The sequence below is a fragment of the Euprymna scolopes genome, chromosome 35 (assembly GCF_053919585.1).
Source record: "Euprymna scolopes isolate OS-2025 chromosome 35, ASM5391958v1, whole genome shotgun sequence".
NCBI lineage: Eukaryota > Metazoa > Mollusca > Cephalopoda > Sepiida > Sepiolidae > Euprymna > Euprymna scolopes.
The window spans coordinates 76,411,202-76,430,425 of NC_136516.1; the positions used below are offsets into that span (position 1 = coordinate 76,411,202).

The 19,224-nt window shown below is 33.9% G+C and overlaps 1 protein-coding gene across 1 annotated transcript in view; it reads right to left on the reverse strand.

Moving 5' to 3' along the window:
• Positions 1-19,224, reverse strand: part of LOC145259956 (unconventional myosin-Ia-like) — a 1,146,131-nt gene that overhangs the window by 99,022 nt on the left and 1,027,885 nt on the right. The window contains exon 21 of the mRNA XM_080117933.1: positions 13,082-13,149. Within this exon, the coding sequence (XP_079974059.1) occupies positions 13,082-13,149 (68 nt within the window). The remainder of the gene's footprint in view (positions 1-13,081; positions 13,150-19,224) is intronic.

Below are 19,224 nucleotides of genomic sequence, written 5' to 3' on the forward strand. Positions count from 1 at the left end.
ATCACGCTTTCTCTTAACGGTTAATTTAAAAAAAAAAATCTTCTGAACGCTATTAAAAGTTAAATTCTTCACTAGTTTGGAGACGGAATGCGTTGTTGTGATAAGTGATTTTCTCTATTAATTCGCACTTTTTATTTTAAGATTCAAATATTAATAACTACATTTTATTTCAGTATTTAATTTATGTATTTCTGTTGTATTAAATGCTAGCTTTAATTTTTTTTTTTTTTTTTTTTTTTTTCTCGTCCATAAATGTTTATCTACCAAGTTGATCTTAAATATTGTATAATCAATCCATTATATTATCATTTTCAGTCCCCCACCCCTAATTTCTGGCTCCCATCTCATCTCGCATTACTTATAACGTCACCAACTAACTTCGGAAGAAACCCCCCCCCCCATCCGATTTTGTTTTATATCATAAGTTGCTTAAAACGTGATTAGTTAAAGTTCAGAATAAAATCACGCTTTCTCTTAACGGTTAATTTAAAAAAAAAATCTTCTGAACGCTATTAAAAGTTAAATTCTTCACTAGTTTGGAGACGGAATGCGTTGTTGTGATAAGTGATTTTCTCTATTAATTCGCACTTTTTATTTTAAGATTCAAATATTAATAACTACATTTTATTTCAGTATTTAATTTATGTATTTCTGTTGTATTAAATGCTAGCTTTAATTTTTTTTTTTTTTTTTTTTTTTCTCGTCCATAAATGTTTATCTACCAAGTTGATCTTAAATATTGTATAATCAATCCATTATATTATCATTTTCAGTCCCCCACCCCTAATTTCTGGCTCCCATCTCATCTCGCATTACTTATAACGTCACCAACTAACTTCGGAAGAAACCCCCCCCCCCCATCCGATTTTGTTTTATATCATAAGTTGCTTAAAACGTGATTAGTTAAAGTTCAGAATAAAATCACGCTTTCTCTTAACGGTTAATTTAAAAAAAAAATCTTCTGAACGCTATTAAAAGTTAAATTCTTCACTAGTTTGGAGACGGAATGCGTTGTTGTGATAAGTGATTTTCTCTATTAATTCGCACTTTTTATTTTAAGATTCAAATATTAATAACTACATTTTATTTCAGTATTTAATTTATGTATTTCTGTTGTATTAAATGCTAGCTTTAATTTTTTTTTTTTTTTTTTTTTTTTTTTTTTTTTCTCGTCCATAAATGTTTATCTACCAAGTTGATCTTAAATATTGTATAATCAATCCATTATATTATCATTTTCAGTCCCCCACCCCTAATTTCTGGCTCCCATCTCATCTCGCATTACTTATAACGTCACCAACTAACTTCGGAAGAAACCCCCCCCCCCATCCGATTTTGTTTTATATCATAAGTTGCTTAAAACGTGATTAGTTAAAGTTCAGAATAAAATCACGCTTTCTCTTAACGGTTAATTTAAAAAAAAAATCTTCTGAACGCTATTAAAAGTTAAATTCTTCACTAGTTTGGAGACGGAATGCGTTGTTATGATAAGTGATTTTCTCTATTAATTCGCACTTTTTATTTTAAGATTCAAATATTAATAACTACATTTTATTTCAGTATTTAATTTATGTATTTCTGTTGTATTAAATGCTAGCTTTAATTTTTTTTTTTTTTTTTTTTTTTCTCGTCCATAAATGTTTATCTACCAAGTTGATCTTAAATATTGTATAATCAATCCATTATATTATCATTTTCAGTCCCCCACCCCTAATTTCTGGCTCCCATCTCATCTCGCATTACTTATAACGTCACCAACTAACTTCGGAAGAAACCCCCCCCCCATCCGATTTTGTTTTATATCATAAGTTGCTTAAAACGTGATTAGTTAAAGTTCAGAATAAAATCACGCTTTCTCTTAACGGTTAATTTAAAAAAAAAATCTTCTGAACGCTATTAAAAGTTAAATTCTTCACTAGTTTGGAGACGGAATGCGTTGTTGTGATAAGTGATTTTCTCTATTAATTCGCACTTTTTATTTTAAGATTCAAATATTAATAACTACATTTTATTTCAGTATTTAATTTATGTATTTCTGTTGTATTAAATGCTAGCTTTAATTTTTTTTTTTTTTTTTTTTTTTCTCGTCCATAAATGTTTATCTACCAAGTTGATCTTAAATATTGTATAATCAATCCATTATATTATCATTTTCAGTCCCCCACCCCTAATTTCTGGCTCCCATCTCATCTCGCATTACTTATAACGTCACCAACTAACTTCGGAAGAAACCCCCCCCCCATCCGATTTTGTTTTATATCATAAGTTGCTTAAAACGTGATTAGTTAAAGTTCAGAATAAAATCACGCTTTCTCTTAACGGTTAATTTAAAAAAAAAAATCTTCTGAACGCTATTAAAAGTTAAATTCTTCACTAGTTTGGAGACGGAATGCGTTGTTGTGATAAGTGATTTTCTCTATTAATTCGCACTTTTTATTTTAAGATTCAAATATTAATAACTACATTTTATTTCAGTATTTAATTTATGTATTTCTGTTGTATTAAATGCTAGCTTTAATTTTTTTTTTTTTTTTTTTTTTTTTCTCGTCCATAAATGTTTATCTACCAAGTTGATCTTAAATATTGTATAATCAATCCATTATATTATCATTTTCAGTCCCCCACCCCTAATTTCTGGCTCCCATCTCATCTCGCATTACTTATAACGTCACCAACTAACTTCGGAAGAAACCCCCCCCCCCATCCGATTTTGTTTTATATCATAAGTTGCTTAAAACGTGATTAGTTAAAGTTCAGAATAAAATCACGCTTTCTCTTAACGGTTAATTTAAAAAAAAAATCTTCTGAACGCTATTAAAAGTTAAATTCTTCACTAGTTTGGAGACGGAATGCGTTGTTGTGATAAGTGATTTTCTCTATTAATTCGCACTTTTTATTTTAAGATTCAAATATTAATAACTACATTTTATTTCAGTATTTAATTTATGTATTTCTGTTGTATTAAATGCTAGCTTTAATTTTTTTTTTTTTTTTTTTTTTTTTTTTTTTTTCTCGTCCATAAATGTTTATCTACCAAGTTGATCTTAAATATTGTATAACCAATCCATTATATTATCATTTTCAGTCCCCCACCCCTAATTTCTGGCTCCCATCTCATCTCGCATTACTTATAACGTCACCAACTAACTTCGGAAGAAACCCCCCCCCCCCCATCCGATTTTGTTTTATATCATAAGTTGCTTAAAACGTGATTAGTTAAAGTTCAGAATAAAATCACGCTTTCTCTTAACGGTTAATTTAAAAAAAAAATCTTCTGAACGCTATTAAAAGTTAAATTCTTCACTAGTTTGGAGACGGAATGCGTTGTTGTGATAAGTGATTTTCTCTATTAATTCGCACTTTTTATTTTAAGATTCAAATATTAATAACTACATTTTATTTCAGTATTTAATTTATGTATTTCTGTTGTATTAAATGCTAGCTTTAATTTTTTTTTTTTTTTTTTTTTTTTTTTCTCGTCCATAAATGTTTATTTATCTACCGAGTTGATTGCATAAATAGATTACCTAATTGTACTCATTTTTAGTTCGTGGGAGGGGAATCTATCACCATACTTTCCCTTAAACAGGACCGTTGGACTTTTATTAAGTACAATACTTAATAGTTATTTTTATTTTTTATTTATTTATTTATTTATTTTTTTTAATGGAGAGTAGAAAACGCATTGTGGATGCGTTATCGGCAGCTCCTGTTACTCTCGCTTCTTCTTATTTGTCCCTCAGTCCTCATTTTTTAAATGAGTGATTTTTCTGACAAAGGGAGAAGAAAAAGCTGTTTTCTAGGTTGGCAGTATTTTTGCGCGAACAGTTGGCAGAGTTGGTGGAAATTTTCTGTTTCTATGTCTATCCTTGTAGCCATGTCACTAGTAAGGGTGCTGGAGGTAAACGTTTTGTCTGGGCTGACGTTATCCGCCTGATAGTCAGGGACCCGAACCTTGGATTAACCACTAAGGAGGCTGTCCTATCAGCAGGTGCAAAGTACTGGGGCTGCTGTATTGCCATTTGGTGAATGGAATCTGGACCATGCAGTAGCTTCTGGTGGGGCCTCTCGATGCCATACTAGTGGGTAATTGTTACGGCTTTACCTTATCATGTGGTACAAAAAAAAAAAAAAAAATTCTTCGTTTCTTTTTCTCTCTTAGTTTCCCCTCTCTGTCCTGCTCTAAGTAAATCTGTCGACCTAGTCCACAAATTCCAAAATTTCATCATGACAAGTTTCAAGAAAAAATACACGATTAAACCCGGTTCTCCAACTTCCAACGTAGACCCCTACTACCATGTCTCCTTCTCCAACATCAGGGGTCTACGTTCTAACCTTCCAGAGGTTGAAACCCAATTACAGGAGACTAAACCAGACCTTTTATTTTTAAGTGAAACTGGCATTAGACAGGCTATTTCCCTTGATGAGTTTGCAATTACAGGATACTCTAACTTAACTTCTAAATCTGACCCCCAAGATCGCCATGGGCATGGAATATGTGCCTATATTAAAGATGGCTTTCCATGTGGGAGGGACATCTCTAGGGAAGATCCTAACTTACCTTATATGTGCTTCCGGGTTGCTTTAGCTCACACTACTGCATTTATATTTACTCTCTATCGCCCCCACAACAGCGGAGTTACTATCTTTCAAAGCATATCTGAGAAAATTGACCAAGTCCTTTCTACTTATCCTTCAGCTAACATTCACGTATGTGGAGACTTCAATGTTCACAACGTCGAATGGTTGACCCACTCAAACAAGACCGATGATGAGGGGAGGTTCTGTCATGATTTCTCCATTGCCTATGACCTCACTCAGATTGTTCAGGAACCTACCCGTGTGCCCGATAATGACGGCCAGTATGCGAGCCTACTAGACCTTTTTCTCACAACTTGCCCTGAACTATGTTCAGTTTCTGTTCTGTCGCCTCTTGGATCTTCCGACCACTCTGTTGTATCAATTAAGATAAAAATGAAATGTAATAAGTCCCCAGACGTACCTCTTCATCGTACAGTATATCGATACACTAAGGCTGACTGGGATAGCTTCCGTACATTTATATCTGATCTACCTCTGCATTCCATGTTTAAAAAGGATGTGTCCTCTATAGTATTAGACCTAACTGAATGGTTAATTGTAGGTATTGACCATTTCATACCCTCTAAAAAGTTTCAGCAAAAACCTAACAGCCAGCCATGGTTCTCTCCAGAATGTGCTGCTGCCATTGCGCACAGAAATCACTTTTTCCACTGCTTCAAACGTAATAGATGTATGGAAACTAAAGCCGTTTTCAGGACTGCCAGCAACCATTGTAAGAAAGTAATAAGGAACGCAAGAGAGTTGTATGCTCAATCTGTTAAGTCCAAAGTAGCTGAGCAGCGGCTTGGTTCCCACCAGTTTTGGCAAATAGCAAACAGAATCCTGAACAGAAGCGTGTGCTCCATCCCAACTATTATCAATGGATCTGAGGTAATCTCGTCAGCATCAGACAAAGCCAAACTCTTTGTCAAGAACTTTGCAGCTAATTCTACCCTTTGCGACCAAGACCGCCAACCCCCAATATTTCTTCTTGTATCAGAAAACAGGCTATGTGATATACGTATATCTGTACATGATGTTGCGAAGCTAATCAAAAACCTTGATTCGAGTAAAGCAACTGGCCCTGATGGTATTCCAATTATAGTACTCAAAAAACTTCAACCTGAATTAGCGCCCATACTTACAAAACTGTTTAAACGTTGTCTTAAGGAGAATAGTTTCCCATCTCCCTGGAAAATCTCATCAGTATGCCCTGTATTTAAGAATTCAGGTGATCGCTCATCCCCCTCTCAGTACAGGCCAATAAGTCTCCTGTGCGTCATGAGTAAGTTGCTAGAATCTGTGTTAAATACAGAAGTAATCAAACATCTCAACAAAAATAACCTTCTTAGTGACACTCAATATGGTTTCCGTTCTGCTAGATCTACAGCAGATGTCCTTACAGTTATATCGCATAGGATTAGCAAATCTCTCGACGGTGGCAATCTTTCTAGGGCAATTGCTCTTGACATATCTAAAGCCTTTGATAGGGTATGGCATAAAGGTTTACTTCATAAGATCGCTAGCTATGGTATAGCTGGAAAAGTCTTCTCAATTATTAAATCATTTCTTTCTGATAGGTTCATAAGAGTAGTAGTTGAGGGGCAAAAATCAGAAGCTCACAATATTAATGCCGGTGTCCCTCAGGGATCCATCCTGGGCCCAACTCTTTTCCTGATCTACATTAATGATCTTCCAAATCATATCCTTACATCATTTGTAGACATTTATGCTGACGACACTACCATTTATGGTACCACATCTAAGACAGTAAACGAGCAAGTTCTCTCCAATTCTCTCTCCTCTGATCTTGAGCACGTAGTACAATGGGGAAAGGAGTGGCTGGTTACTTTTAATGCATCTAAAACCAAGCTTCTCTCTTTACATCATCAACATTCTAATCCACATTTGTCATCAATTGAAATGAATGGCTCTCGTCTTCAGGAGGCCTCAAGTTTTGACAAGCTTCTGGGCTTGACCATTACTCCTGATCTTAAATGGAACACGTATATCAAATCTGTTGCCAAGGCCGCTGGAATAATGGTGGGATCTTTCTATCGATCCAGTAGATATCCCACTGCTGATGCTATTCTCTATCTATATAAGAGCCAGGTACGTCCAAGGATGGAATACTGTTGCCACATCTGGGCAGGAGCTGCTAGAAAGAACTTGTCCTGCCTTGATAGAGTTCAAAATAGACTTCGTAGCCTCGTAGGAGATGTCCTTTTCTCCTCCTTGCAACCTCTATCTCACAGAAGAGATGTTGCGAGTTTGTCTCTGATGTATCGTTATTTTCATGGAAAGTGTTCAACTGAGCTTCAATCTATGGTCCCCCCTCGCCAAACTTTCACAAGAAACACTCGTCTAGCTGTAAACACTATCAATAATTTCCCCCACTCTTTATCTGTGCCTAAACCTAAACGTAGATTCCATGAACAAAGCTTCTTTCTTAGAACTGCACGCCTGTGGAATTGTCTTCCGTTTTCCTGCTTTCCGGCTGACTACAATATGGTTTTGTTCAAGTCTAAAGTAAATAAGTTCTTGATGAGCCGTTCCATATAAGTTATTAAATTTACCAAATTTTCATTACTAATGATTACTATATTGACCAACTTCTACTGTACACTCTTTAACCCTTATCCTTGAGTGGCCTCTGGGCCTTGATAATGTGGTGATGCCTTTGTAAAAAAAAAAAAAAAAAAAAAAAAAAAAAAAAAAACACTTACGAAAAAAATGAAAAGATTTCATTTGTTTGTTTTCATTATTGTTTAAAAGGCTCTACAGAAAGCGATAATTTTTTACGATGTGACCCAGCGTCGTTTAACACCTAAAAAATGAAGATCTATTGTCCCCCACCTCTAATTTCACAATTTACACTTTGTTTTTCTTTTTTCACGTTAATCTCATCGATTACACACTTAACTTTTTAATTAAAAAGGTAATTTTTTACGACGTGACCCAGCGTCGTTTAACCCCTAAAAAAAGAAAATGAAGATCTACTTTTTTGGGCTTAATATGTTTAAACAGCCTTTATCAATAATATGAAAGAAGAAATTTTGAACAAAAATTAACATTTTAGAGTGAGGGATGACTTTTCTTAATAAATTTAACGTAAAATGAGCACCCACTTTTTAGCCACCAAGCGTTCAACATGTCACCTCTAGCAATTTTTCAAATTTGGCGATTGAGGGGGTGCGGGCAAAACATGACAAATACAATTTGTTTTTTTTTGGTGGGGGGGGGGAATTTCATTTGAAACATAAGATAACGATAAATTTAATTAATTTTTATGAGACCATTCTCTACTTTCACCTAACAATTTCATAAAAAAACCGCCAAAATATGACAAATTCCCTTACAAAAAATAAAAAAATAAGCGCACGCGTTAATGTTTATAAACGTTATTTTTTTAGGTTCACAAAATCGTGAGTGTTTTTAAGACAGTGAGCAAAACAGATCCCAAATTACCTGCTTTCCTCATTTGCGACAGATTTGAGCATGCCTACTTGACTATTTTTTTTTTTTACAATAGCACAGGCATTCGCTGCTATTTTTTAAAAATTTTTAAACAAAAGTTGTAATGATTTATTTTTAATTATTTATATTTTTAGCATTTTTTCAGTGCTCGATATCCGGAGAATAGTTTCTTCTCTTTGTATCCATTTCTGCCGAAACATCTGATGGAGAGGGTATCAGGTATTTCCTTTGGGGAGGGGGCCGATTACATTTACATGTTTTTATCCGTTCTTTTATTTTTGTGGGGTATCCACGTTGTTCATGATGAAAATGATTAGTATAGCAGGTGTGTTCCAAACGGAACTTCATGACAACCCAGGCAATGCCGGGTACCCATGCTAGTATATATATATATATATATATATATATATATATATATATATATATATAGAGAGAGAGAGAGAGAGAGAGAGACAGAGAGAGAGATAAAATACAGTCATCAACATACTACAGAGATATTTACCATATGAATTATTATCATAGAGTGATATATATAACTAAATAAAGTTTTGAAAACAAACTTATATAAATAAGATTCATCTTGTTGAGATGACAGCGTATTTTCTTCCTAATTTTATGCCACTAAAAACACAGTGAACTTTAACCCTTAACCAAGAACATCTCTTTAAACATTTTTCTTGTAGAATAATCAAATAATGGCTGTGACAGCATTAAAGAAACAAAATTCGATCTAATTTTTTTTTCTTTAGTTATTCAATAGAGCAATATAAAAAAAAGGAAAAGTAAATAAAAAGATGTACAGACATTCTAGTCATTTATTTTTCGATCAAATAAAGCTGTTGAACAGTCTGTTGCCTCTTTTATTCACGAACAGACGATTTTTTTAAGTGAGAAATGTGAACAATAGGCATCCATGTTTTGTGATTTGAACAAGTGAGAATCTCAATGAATTTTTTTTTTTTGACAATAACAAAACGAAACAAAAATTACTTTTTTTTTAAAAGCAAACTGAACGCATTCAATGATTTCTTTTGTTTAAACAGCAGACGACATTTTCAATGGTTATCAGAAAAGATCCTTTTTTTTTTTTTTTTTTTAAAGAGAAATTTTCTTTTTATCTTTTCTTGATAATGAATTGTACAATGAAGACTCCTCCACTCTGGGGAAGGGTGTGGGAATTAACGCCCCCTTCTCTAACCTAGAAATTAACTAGAAATATAGTACGTGCTTATCGGTGCGGGGGAAGGGGAGGTATGTCTTTCTATAACCCCTTTCTCACAAAAAATCGCTCTTTACCGTTATTTCTATGGAAAATATTTGGCTGAGCTTCAGATTTTGCTTCAACCTCGTAAGATATAGTAGTGATTTCTAAAGTAAAAAGTATATAAGTATGACTTGGGTGCGATTAGCTAGAATCAAAAACCAAAACATATAGCACTCCAGACTTAGTCGTTGCTATTTGAGCTATCGTCAGATGGATAAGAAATAGTTAAAAATGAATTGACTATAACGTATAAATGTATATTTGCGCATGCGTACAAGAGTATTTTAAGTCGCCTGCCAATTCCATTTTTAATTTCAGTTTAGCAGCTATTTTGATTGGCTAAAACCCATAAAAGAACAGTCCACAAAAATACAATCATTTGACCTGCCTCGCACTGCTCTACGCACTTGTGTCTCAGAAACGCACTTTGAAAAAAAAAAAAAAAAAAATGGAGACACATAGTGAGTTTTATAAATTAGATTATCATTAATCCTCATCTCAAAATGTCCAAAACAGTTCCATTCTTCTGTTTCGGCTAAGCTTTCAATATTTTTTGAAATCTTTTTACAAAATATTTTTTGGCTTATAGTAAAAAAGACAAGTTTCAAAGCGAAACTATATAAGCTAAGTTTGAAACAGTAAGAATTCGTCTAAAGAGAAAATATTTCTTGTCTCCTTCCAAGTGCTTAGAGTCAACTGCAATTTCATATTTGAATTTTTTGTTTCATTTTACTTGAATCGAAGTTCTCAGAAATCAAAGCCCCCCCCCCCCCCGCTTCCTGGAGCTAACACTTGATGTCTATATGAGATACATAGATATTCGAATATTCCATTGAAGTTCATCTTTACCTCTCAAACACTGAGTTAATAAAAAAAATTAGGAACATAATTTACCTCTCCCCAATCGACCATTTAAGTATGCAATAGTATATCTTTCTCGTTGTGTCTTGGTTTTACTGGATTCCAGGACAAGAATTCCCTTTGTCTCGTGGAGTATCCAGCTTTGTGCTGTTACTTGAGGTAACATCACTTGGAGAAGGTGCACGATTCCTCGTAAAAGCCAGTGTTGGCTAGCCATACCGAGGTGATCTTAGTAGGCATTCAAGTTCTATGTCACAGTATATGAATTTTGGAACGGAATCCGAGAAGAAATAGTATTTATTGGAACCCAACGTGCCACGGGTACATCTAGTATTTATATAAATAAAGTGCCCTTGTAAGGCAAAGACTGGCTAGCAATCTGAAACTACAATAATCAGTTCTATTTCGTTTGATGCGACCTGCGGTTACCAGACAAAGGCTGTAATAACAGATTGATTTAAGAAAAAAAAAAAAAAAAGCGAATATTAAAAAAAGTAAAATCTAATATATAAAAGGCTATATGTCTCCATATTTTCAAACTATATCTTCTCTGAAACGCTAGTCTAATATATAAAACTCACTATGTCTGTCTGTCTCCATATTTTTAAACTATCTCATCCGCAACTAAAAGTTACAGAATGGCACTAAGGGCCTCAAATAATTGGATTTTTTAATGGACCTTTCTTTTATGGGTCTTTAGCCAGTTACAATAGTTTATAAGGGGTCAAAAAGGGGTCAAAATTGAAAAAAATCGTTATACATTTTGTACATTCATCATAGTTTATTTTTATTTTTTAACCGGTCCATATGTGTTTCACGTTGGTACAGTGGTAACGTCACCAGCTTTGAATGCTACAGTTTTGCTTTCAGCTTTGATTCTAGCTGATGGCACCCAAATACTTTTTTTTTTTTTACTTTTGAAATCACGACTCTATAATAATATATACGAAATCTGGACAAATCAAAATTAAAATTCTAAGAGCGATAGGAGCCTTCTATCATGTCTGAAAGTGATACAATGTTCAATGAGCAAGATCGAAGATGCGCCGCTGTACAACTCATGTTCTCTACTGATCTAAGTTATGACAACAGGACCATTGTCTCAAAATGCATCGCTGAATTGCCATGAATAACAGAGACGTGTCCAGGATGATGAAAACAAAGTTTTCTGACCACAGTTATGGTCTTTGGTGTGGTTTCTTGTGAGAGCTACATCATGCCACCTCACAACTTCAAAGTCGGTTTGAAAGTCAACACCAAAGTGTACCTGGATTTGCTGAAAAGTGTGGTGAACTCCTGGTGCAATCAGGTCGCCAGTGGCATACAGTAGGTGTGGCAGAAGGACTAGGCGCCAGCCCACAAATCCAAAGAGACCCAGACTTTCTTCAGAAGGAGTGCTATGACTTTGTACACTTCTCTCACTGTCCCCCTCCTCTCCCAACCTGAACCCACTGGACTACATCGTTTGGTCATACATCGAGAACATCACCAACATGACCTCCCACAACACCAAAGCCAGCTTGATCACTGCCATCCGCCGAGCTCCTGTTGGCGTTTGTGGAGAAAGCATGCTTCGAGTTCTGGACCTGTGCCGAGGCAGTGATTGAGGCTGAAGGCGGCTACATTGAATAGATGTCAGCTCTACTACATATTCAAGTTACCTGAATTGATTTTTTTATCAAAAAAGTTTTAAAATAAACCTGTAGTGTTTTCTTTAGGGCAACAATTTTATCGATTCATCGTGCATATTCCACCCATAGTTTCGTCGAATATTTTCACACACACACACACACACACACACACACACACACACACACAAAACTCAAGAGACAGACAAATAAAGTTGCCCCAGTTTTAATTAAAGTATCGCGAGCTGATATTTTATTTTAATATTTTCTGTTTTTTTTATTTTTGCACAGGAATTTTTAGTACAAGCATTGTCAGTCAGTCTGTCAGGCTTAACCTTGAAATAGCAGTTTTGTCAGTGTGTTATGCATTAGTTTGAAGTAATATTTTCGACAGCCTTTCATATCAAAATTTTGAAAAGTATTTAAACGGTCTGTTATGCTTGAGTTTGGAATAACATTTTCGAAGGTTTGTTATGTTTAAATTCTAAATAGAATTTTCAAATGTCTATTACGCTTAAGTTTTTAATAATGTTTTTGATGGTCTGGCATTTGGAGGTTTGAAACATGATTTTCGATGATCTATCTTACTTAATTTGGAAGGATATTTTCAATAGTATATCATGTTGAAATTGGTAATATCGTTTTTGATAGTCTGCTGTGATAAAATTCGAAATAGTATTTTCAGTGATTTATTATTCTTGAATTCAAAATAACATTTCGACCGTCTGTCATGCTCAAGTTTGAAATAGCATTTTCAACGGTCGTTTAGTCTTGAATTTAAAATAAAATTTTCGACGGTCTGTCATGCTGACATGAACAAAGCTTCTTTCTATGAACTGTACACCTGTGGAACTTACTTCCTTCCCCCTGCTTTCCAGCTGACTACAATATGGTCGTCTTCAAGTCCAACGTGAACAAGTTCTTCATGAACCGTTGTCTTACGTCATCCAAACTACCAAATTTTCACTACCAACACTTACTACGATATTAATCCTTATCCTCAAGTGGCCTCCAGGCCTTGATAAGTGATGACTCCTTTGTAAAAAAAGAAAAAATTAAAAAAAAAAAAAAGAAAAAACAAAAAAGAAATTGCTGAAATTTGAAATCGTTTTCGATGGTTAGGACAACATTTTAAATTATCCATAAAACTATTCTTACATTTGTCTAAACATTTGTAAAGAACCTTGAAATACGGATTATTACGATAATCTTTTTGCCATTTTGGATTGAATAAGATTTTTTTTTTCTGAGAATAAAAAATGAAACTTACCCCAGATATCGAACTTGATGTCGGACTAAATCTTCATCAAAAACAATTGGCTTCTTGAAATCATTGGGCTGTTCGGGAAGAGATAGAAGGAATCACATTCTTTATTATTGGGTTCATATATATATATATATATATATATATATATATATATATATATAGAGAGAGAGAGAGAGAATGAAAAGTTGTATAATTCAACCAGTCAGAGAAACGGGGACGAACATTATTAGCTTCATTGGGTAGTTCCTATTAACTTTGCCTCCTCACGAGGGCAGAGTTAGACACTAGGGTCGTTTTTTAATGTGGAGAAAAGGGACAAAAATTGGCTTCATTGGGCAGTTAAACGTTAGAAATAGAGATGAGACTATTTAGAGGGAAAGAATTAAGATTTATATAAGAGAGAGAGAGAGAGAGAGAGAGAGAGAGAGAGAGAGAGAGAGAGAGAGAGAGAGAAAGCGAGCGAGAGAGAGAGAAAGAGAGAATTACAAATAAATTGAATTATTTGGCTGCATAGCGAATGGGAGAAAGAACGAAATGGAAATAGAATTTATATCATTTTGATAATCGAGGGAGATAGCAAAGGAATCAAAGTTGAAATCAATAGTCTGTTTAAAAAAAGATAAAGGGAAATATACAAACACAAATAATATATACATAAACTAGTCAAGTATATTTATATGCTTATATATACTTTTTTCTCCTTTTCGTGAATACGATTTCTATGTATAATTTGTGTGTGTGTGTACGCATATATATATATATATATATATATATATATATACATATATATGTGCATATATTTTTATTTTATTGTTTCTTTTTCTAAATAAAAATATCATGTGTATGTATATATATATATATATATATATATATATATATATATATATATATATATATATAATTTTTTAATTTTTTATTGAGCCCATAATAAATTTACATTGTTGTTTCCATTGGACTTTAACCCCAAGAGATGGGGTAGAGTACCAATCGGAATTTATAGGTGGACGTCCACCTATAAATTCCGATGAAATTGGTACTCTACCCCATCTCTTGGGGTTAAAGTCCAATGGAAACAACAATGTAAATTTATTATGGGCTCAATAAAAAATTAAAAAATTATATACCGCTCTATTTACATATCGAGCACTTTTATCGGTTTTTTTTTTTTTACCTTATTTCCCTTGAAAAGAAATATATATATATATATATATATATATATATATATATATATATATATATGATATTTTTATTTAGACAAATATGACATAGTCGCTACACTGAACATGTTAATGTTTCAGACAATTGTATGTATGTATGTATGTATGTATGTATGTATGTATGTATGTATGTATACATATCTATATATCTTCTCTCCCTACATAAATTTTAATCTGTTATATCCTATCACTATATTCCTCCAAATTACAAATCACGTTATTTGCCACTTTAAGTTTTCTCCCTTCGCTCTTGATAAAGCCTACGAAATCAGTGTGAGAAACGTTTTAGGTTTTCCACATTTCCATTTTAAATTCATATATTTTTATGTAGATGATCCTCTCCTAAACAAAGGGGGTCTAAAACAAAGATTTAAGAGAGTTAGGTAAGATATAGACTCCCTTTGTTTGGATTTGAAACAGACGGTACCGATGTTGTTCTAACCTTCTTTATAGCATATATAAATAATATTGTGCTTTTATTTATAATTTTTCCTAATAATTGAGCACTCTTCTGAGGTTGTATACCATTAAATTATAAATACTGGGTGGAACGACAAAAGTGTCGCTCTAAAGAAAACAACACTACAGCTTTATTTTAAAACTTTTATTGAAAAAATCAATTCAGGTAACTTGATTATGCGATCAGGCTGGCTCTTGGATATGAAACAGACAGTATCGATGTTGTTCTAATATCCTCTAAAGTAGTTTAATGATTCTGAACGCAACCTCTTTCTTGAAATCATATTCTAAGATCATTTGTTGACATCGACGTAGATGATACAATTGTCTATGGCAGCACTTCAATGCCCCCGATTTTGATAAGCTCCTTTGACAAACATTTACTCAAGATGCAAAATCTAAAACATATATTCAATCCGTATTATTGCAATTGTTTGGACTTCTGCTCTTATTTTGAACGTTCTTCTCATAACTTTTTTTGGCCAATGTAACTTCCTACTTTTCACAGGTGCATCCTGTTAAACTGGGGTTCTTTCTGTCGAATTCAAGAATTGGCACAAAATTTAGATCAGAAACCTTTCTTTAATTCACGAGGGTAGCATGCTCTTGTTCCATCAGCCATGACCAGGTAAAAGCCTAAAGTAATTTACGCGTGTATTACTAGTATCACCTGCACTTAGGATTAAACCCGCAAGCATCCCAGAAAATGTGACATGATGCGGATTGATAATTGGATTATTGTAATTATTCTGACTATTGCTTTCTTCTTTAATGTTATCCCACAAGAACCCTTAGCGTAATGGATAAAGTACTAAGTGACACTCTTCTGGATGCTGAGGCTTCAGTAATACAACTGCGAATTACTTAAGACTGCTACAGAGTGTCCAAAAAGTCGCTTGGGGGGGGTGATTGGTTGGTTGTTTTACGGCATATCAACTCTTTTCAGGTTAATTAATGCCGAATCCACTGATTTTGAAGAGAATGTTTTAATAGAATATATTGTTTTTTGTTTTTTCAAATCGGTTTCTATTTAACACATAGTTGGGACCCTAACAGGTACTACCACTCTGGGTCAGAGTGGATCTGGGAGAAATGCCAATTAAAGTGTGGCTCCACACTCTCCAAAGCCCGTAAGCTGAGGCCTCACCATCAGATATAGTTTAAGGTCATATCCAGGACCTTGCTGAAGGGTTGAGAATCTTTGTCATTTTAACATTAATGATTATTATTTTTTCTCTATTTCAGATATTTTTACAAATAATATTTTGGAAATTAGTTATGGACAAGTATAGCATTGAAGAACGTATGCAAGTTGTGAAATTGTTTTACCAAAATCAGGGGTCAATTGTTTTGACTCAAAGAGCTTATCGACGTCTCTCAGACTTTACTAGCCGCTGACTTTTTCTTGTGGGGATATTTTAAAAAAAGAATCTATGTTAACAAACACCAAACTCGGCAAGAATTGAAGGAAAACATCAGGAACTTCAACCAGAACTTGCTCCCATACTTACAAAACTGTTTAAGGGTTGCCTTAAGGAGAAGTGCTTTCCAACACCCTGGAAAACCTTGTCAGTATGCCCTGTATTTATTGAGTCATTGAAGGATTGAAAATCTGTCATTTTACCATTAGTGATTTTTTTTTTCTCTATTTCAAATATTTTGCAAATAATATTTTGGAAATTAGTTATGGACAAGTATAGCATTGAACAACGTATGCAAGTTGTGAAATTGTTTTACCAAAATCAGGGTCAAATTCAGTGACGTTTTGGACACCTTGTACCCAGTCATGGCTGATGGAACAAGAGCATACTACCCTCGTTGATTAAATAAAGGGTTCTGTTTGAAATTTTATGCCGAATCCTGAGTTCAACAGAAAGAGACCCCAGTTTGACAATGTACACCCATGGAAGGTTGGAGGTTACATTGGCTGAAACGTTGTGTGAATAACACTGAAAATAACAGACGTCCAAATAATTATAATAATACAGATTGAATATATATTTTAGATTTTGTATTTTGAGTAAATATTAGTCCAAGGAGCTTATAAAAATAATGCTCTTTGAAGTGGTGCCATAGACAATTGATGCGATTTTCTCCTTATATTAATCAGATACGCCCCAAGATGGCATAGTGCTGCTGCGTCTTGGGAAGTGCTGCTAACAAAACCCTTTCAATAAAGTACAAAATTAATTTTGCAATCTTGTGGGAATGACCACTTCTATTCTTTATGACCTATTTCTTCCAAGGCCTATCCTATCTGTGGAACACATTATCACGGAGCTGCTTTCCCATTGACTACAGTTCATCTTCAAATCCAATGTCAACAAGTAGTTGTCATAAACCGTCCTCATGAGTAATGAAATTGTATTCATTTTATTCATCATTTTCAATCATCTCATAATATTATTCATTTAATTAACCCTTATATTGTGGCTTTTGTTTATGTTAAATAATGATTGATTATTTAAATATTTAAAAAAAAATACATCACGTTACCATAATCGATAACCTACCAATCTGTATACATGAAAGATGAAAAGGATGGAGGAGCGTTTTTAAAACGTTTTGGAGAGAGAGAGAGAGAGAGAGAGAGAGAGAGAGAGTGAAAAGTAAATTCAATTATTTGCTTTTTCAGGAAATAGCAGATGGATAAAAATAAACAATCATTTGCAAAAATTACAGAACAGAATTGTCTAAGAAAAAAATAAAATAAAAATAAATGAAAAAAAAAAAAATCTTGATTAAAAAATTGATTTCATTCAAATTTTTGGTCGTCTGGAAAAATCGAAAAGAAATAAAATGTGGATGACATTTGCATAAAAAAACAATGAATTAAAAAATATCAATATTTATCATAGTAGCTTCCTTCAGTCTTGACAGACAATAGATACCCACTATAAGGATGCCTGCACGTGAAATATTTTTCACAACAGTTGCGCAATCTCCAACCACACCCCTCCTGAGCCGGCGTAGTTAAATAGTGGCCTAGGGGTTGAATAAAATACTAGGCTGCAGAGTTAAAGGTGACTTTACATCTGAGTTCGAATTCTTTGTGCAAGCATGAAACACTAGTGTCTGTAGGTAAAAATAACAAATATTATATATATTTCTAACCGCACTGAAGAGCTGTGATACAGCGAAACAATCTGTCTGTGAATGATTAAATATGCTCCCTTTCTTGAGTTGAGCTTTCTTATAAATGAAATCACCAACTGCTACTAGGATATAATGTAATGCTCTTTATGTAAAAGAAATGGAGCTTTTGCCATTTGACAATGTTTGTCATTGTGATTTTTCTTACTATCAGCAACAACCAGATGATGGTCAAATGATTAGAAGCGTCGACTGTCGTCTAGACGATTAAATTTCGATCCTGATTTGAAGCACTTGCTTTTCTAATCACACACACACACACACACACACACACACACACACACACACACACACACACACACACACAATTATCCAAGCGAAAAATTTTCATTTGGGCTTTTCAGACTTTTCGCCTACAGGGATCTTAGTTATTAATAACTAGGGCTATGACAACAGCATATTCTTTTCATTATTTTGACTCTCGAGTATATATAAGTTAATATACTATGTTTTTAGATAGAGTGATGTGTTTCTCGATTGATTATCTGTCTCGAAAGTCAAAACAATGATAAGAATATTTTCTGGTCATAGCCCTATTAATAACTACAGATCGAAACATTGTCATGCCAGTGTAACGAAGCTTGTACATGTCTGTATGAATAAATATTAATATAAATAGCTCTATTTAATATTGAGCTCTATTATATAAATCCGGTGAAAATTCTCTGCGTTTCTATTCCAACAAATACATTCTTATACTGGACTACTATATAATGCTCTTTGTGTAAACAAATAGAGCTTTCGGCATTTTACAATGTTTATTATTGTGATTCCATTTATTCTCAGCAGTAGCTATGACTCCTCAGTGTAACAAGGCATACATATCAACACTGAAGTTCAATACTCAGACGCAGACCACTTTCAATTGAAACCAGCAGTTCTGGGTGTTTTGCCATCTGAACTAACAGACCCACTCTTGACAGTAGAGGAAATTCCCTAGATGTAAAAGATCTTTCTACTCCAGTAGTTTCTTCCCCAGAACCACTAGACTCTGGAATTCCATTCCAGGTCCCTGCTTCCTCAACTGTACTGACGTGCAGAAGTTCAAGTGTAACGTGAACCGACATCTTGCTGCCCAAATCCCAACATAGTGCCCCAGTAGTTGCTGCCCCTGATAGTAGCCCCCTAAACCAAAGTGGCAATGTGCCTTGTTTGGGGTGAAAATGTAATAAAAAACAAATTAAAAAAAAAATATTGCTTAAATATTTTACTATACTGATAACCACAAGTCTACAATTATTATCCAGAAGAATATTGCATTATGCTAAGCTACTATCAGAGAGTTCAACCCAGAAGCAGGAAGCATTTTGAATATGA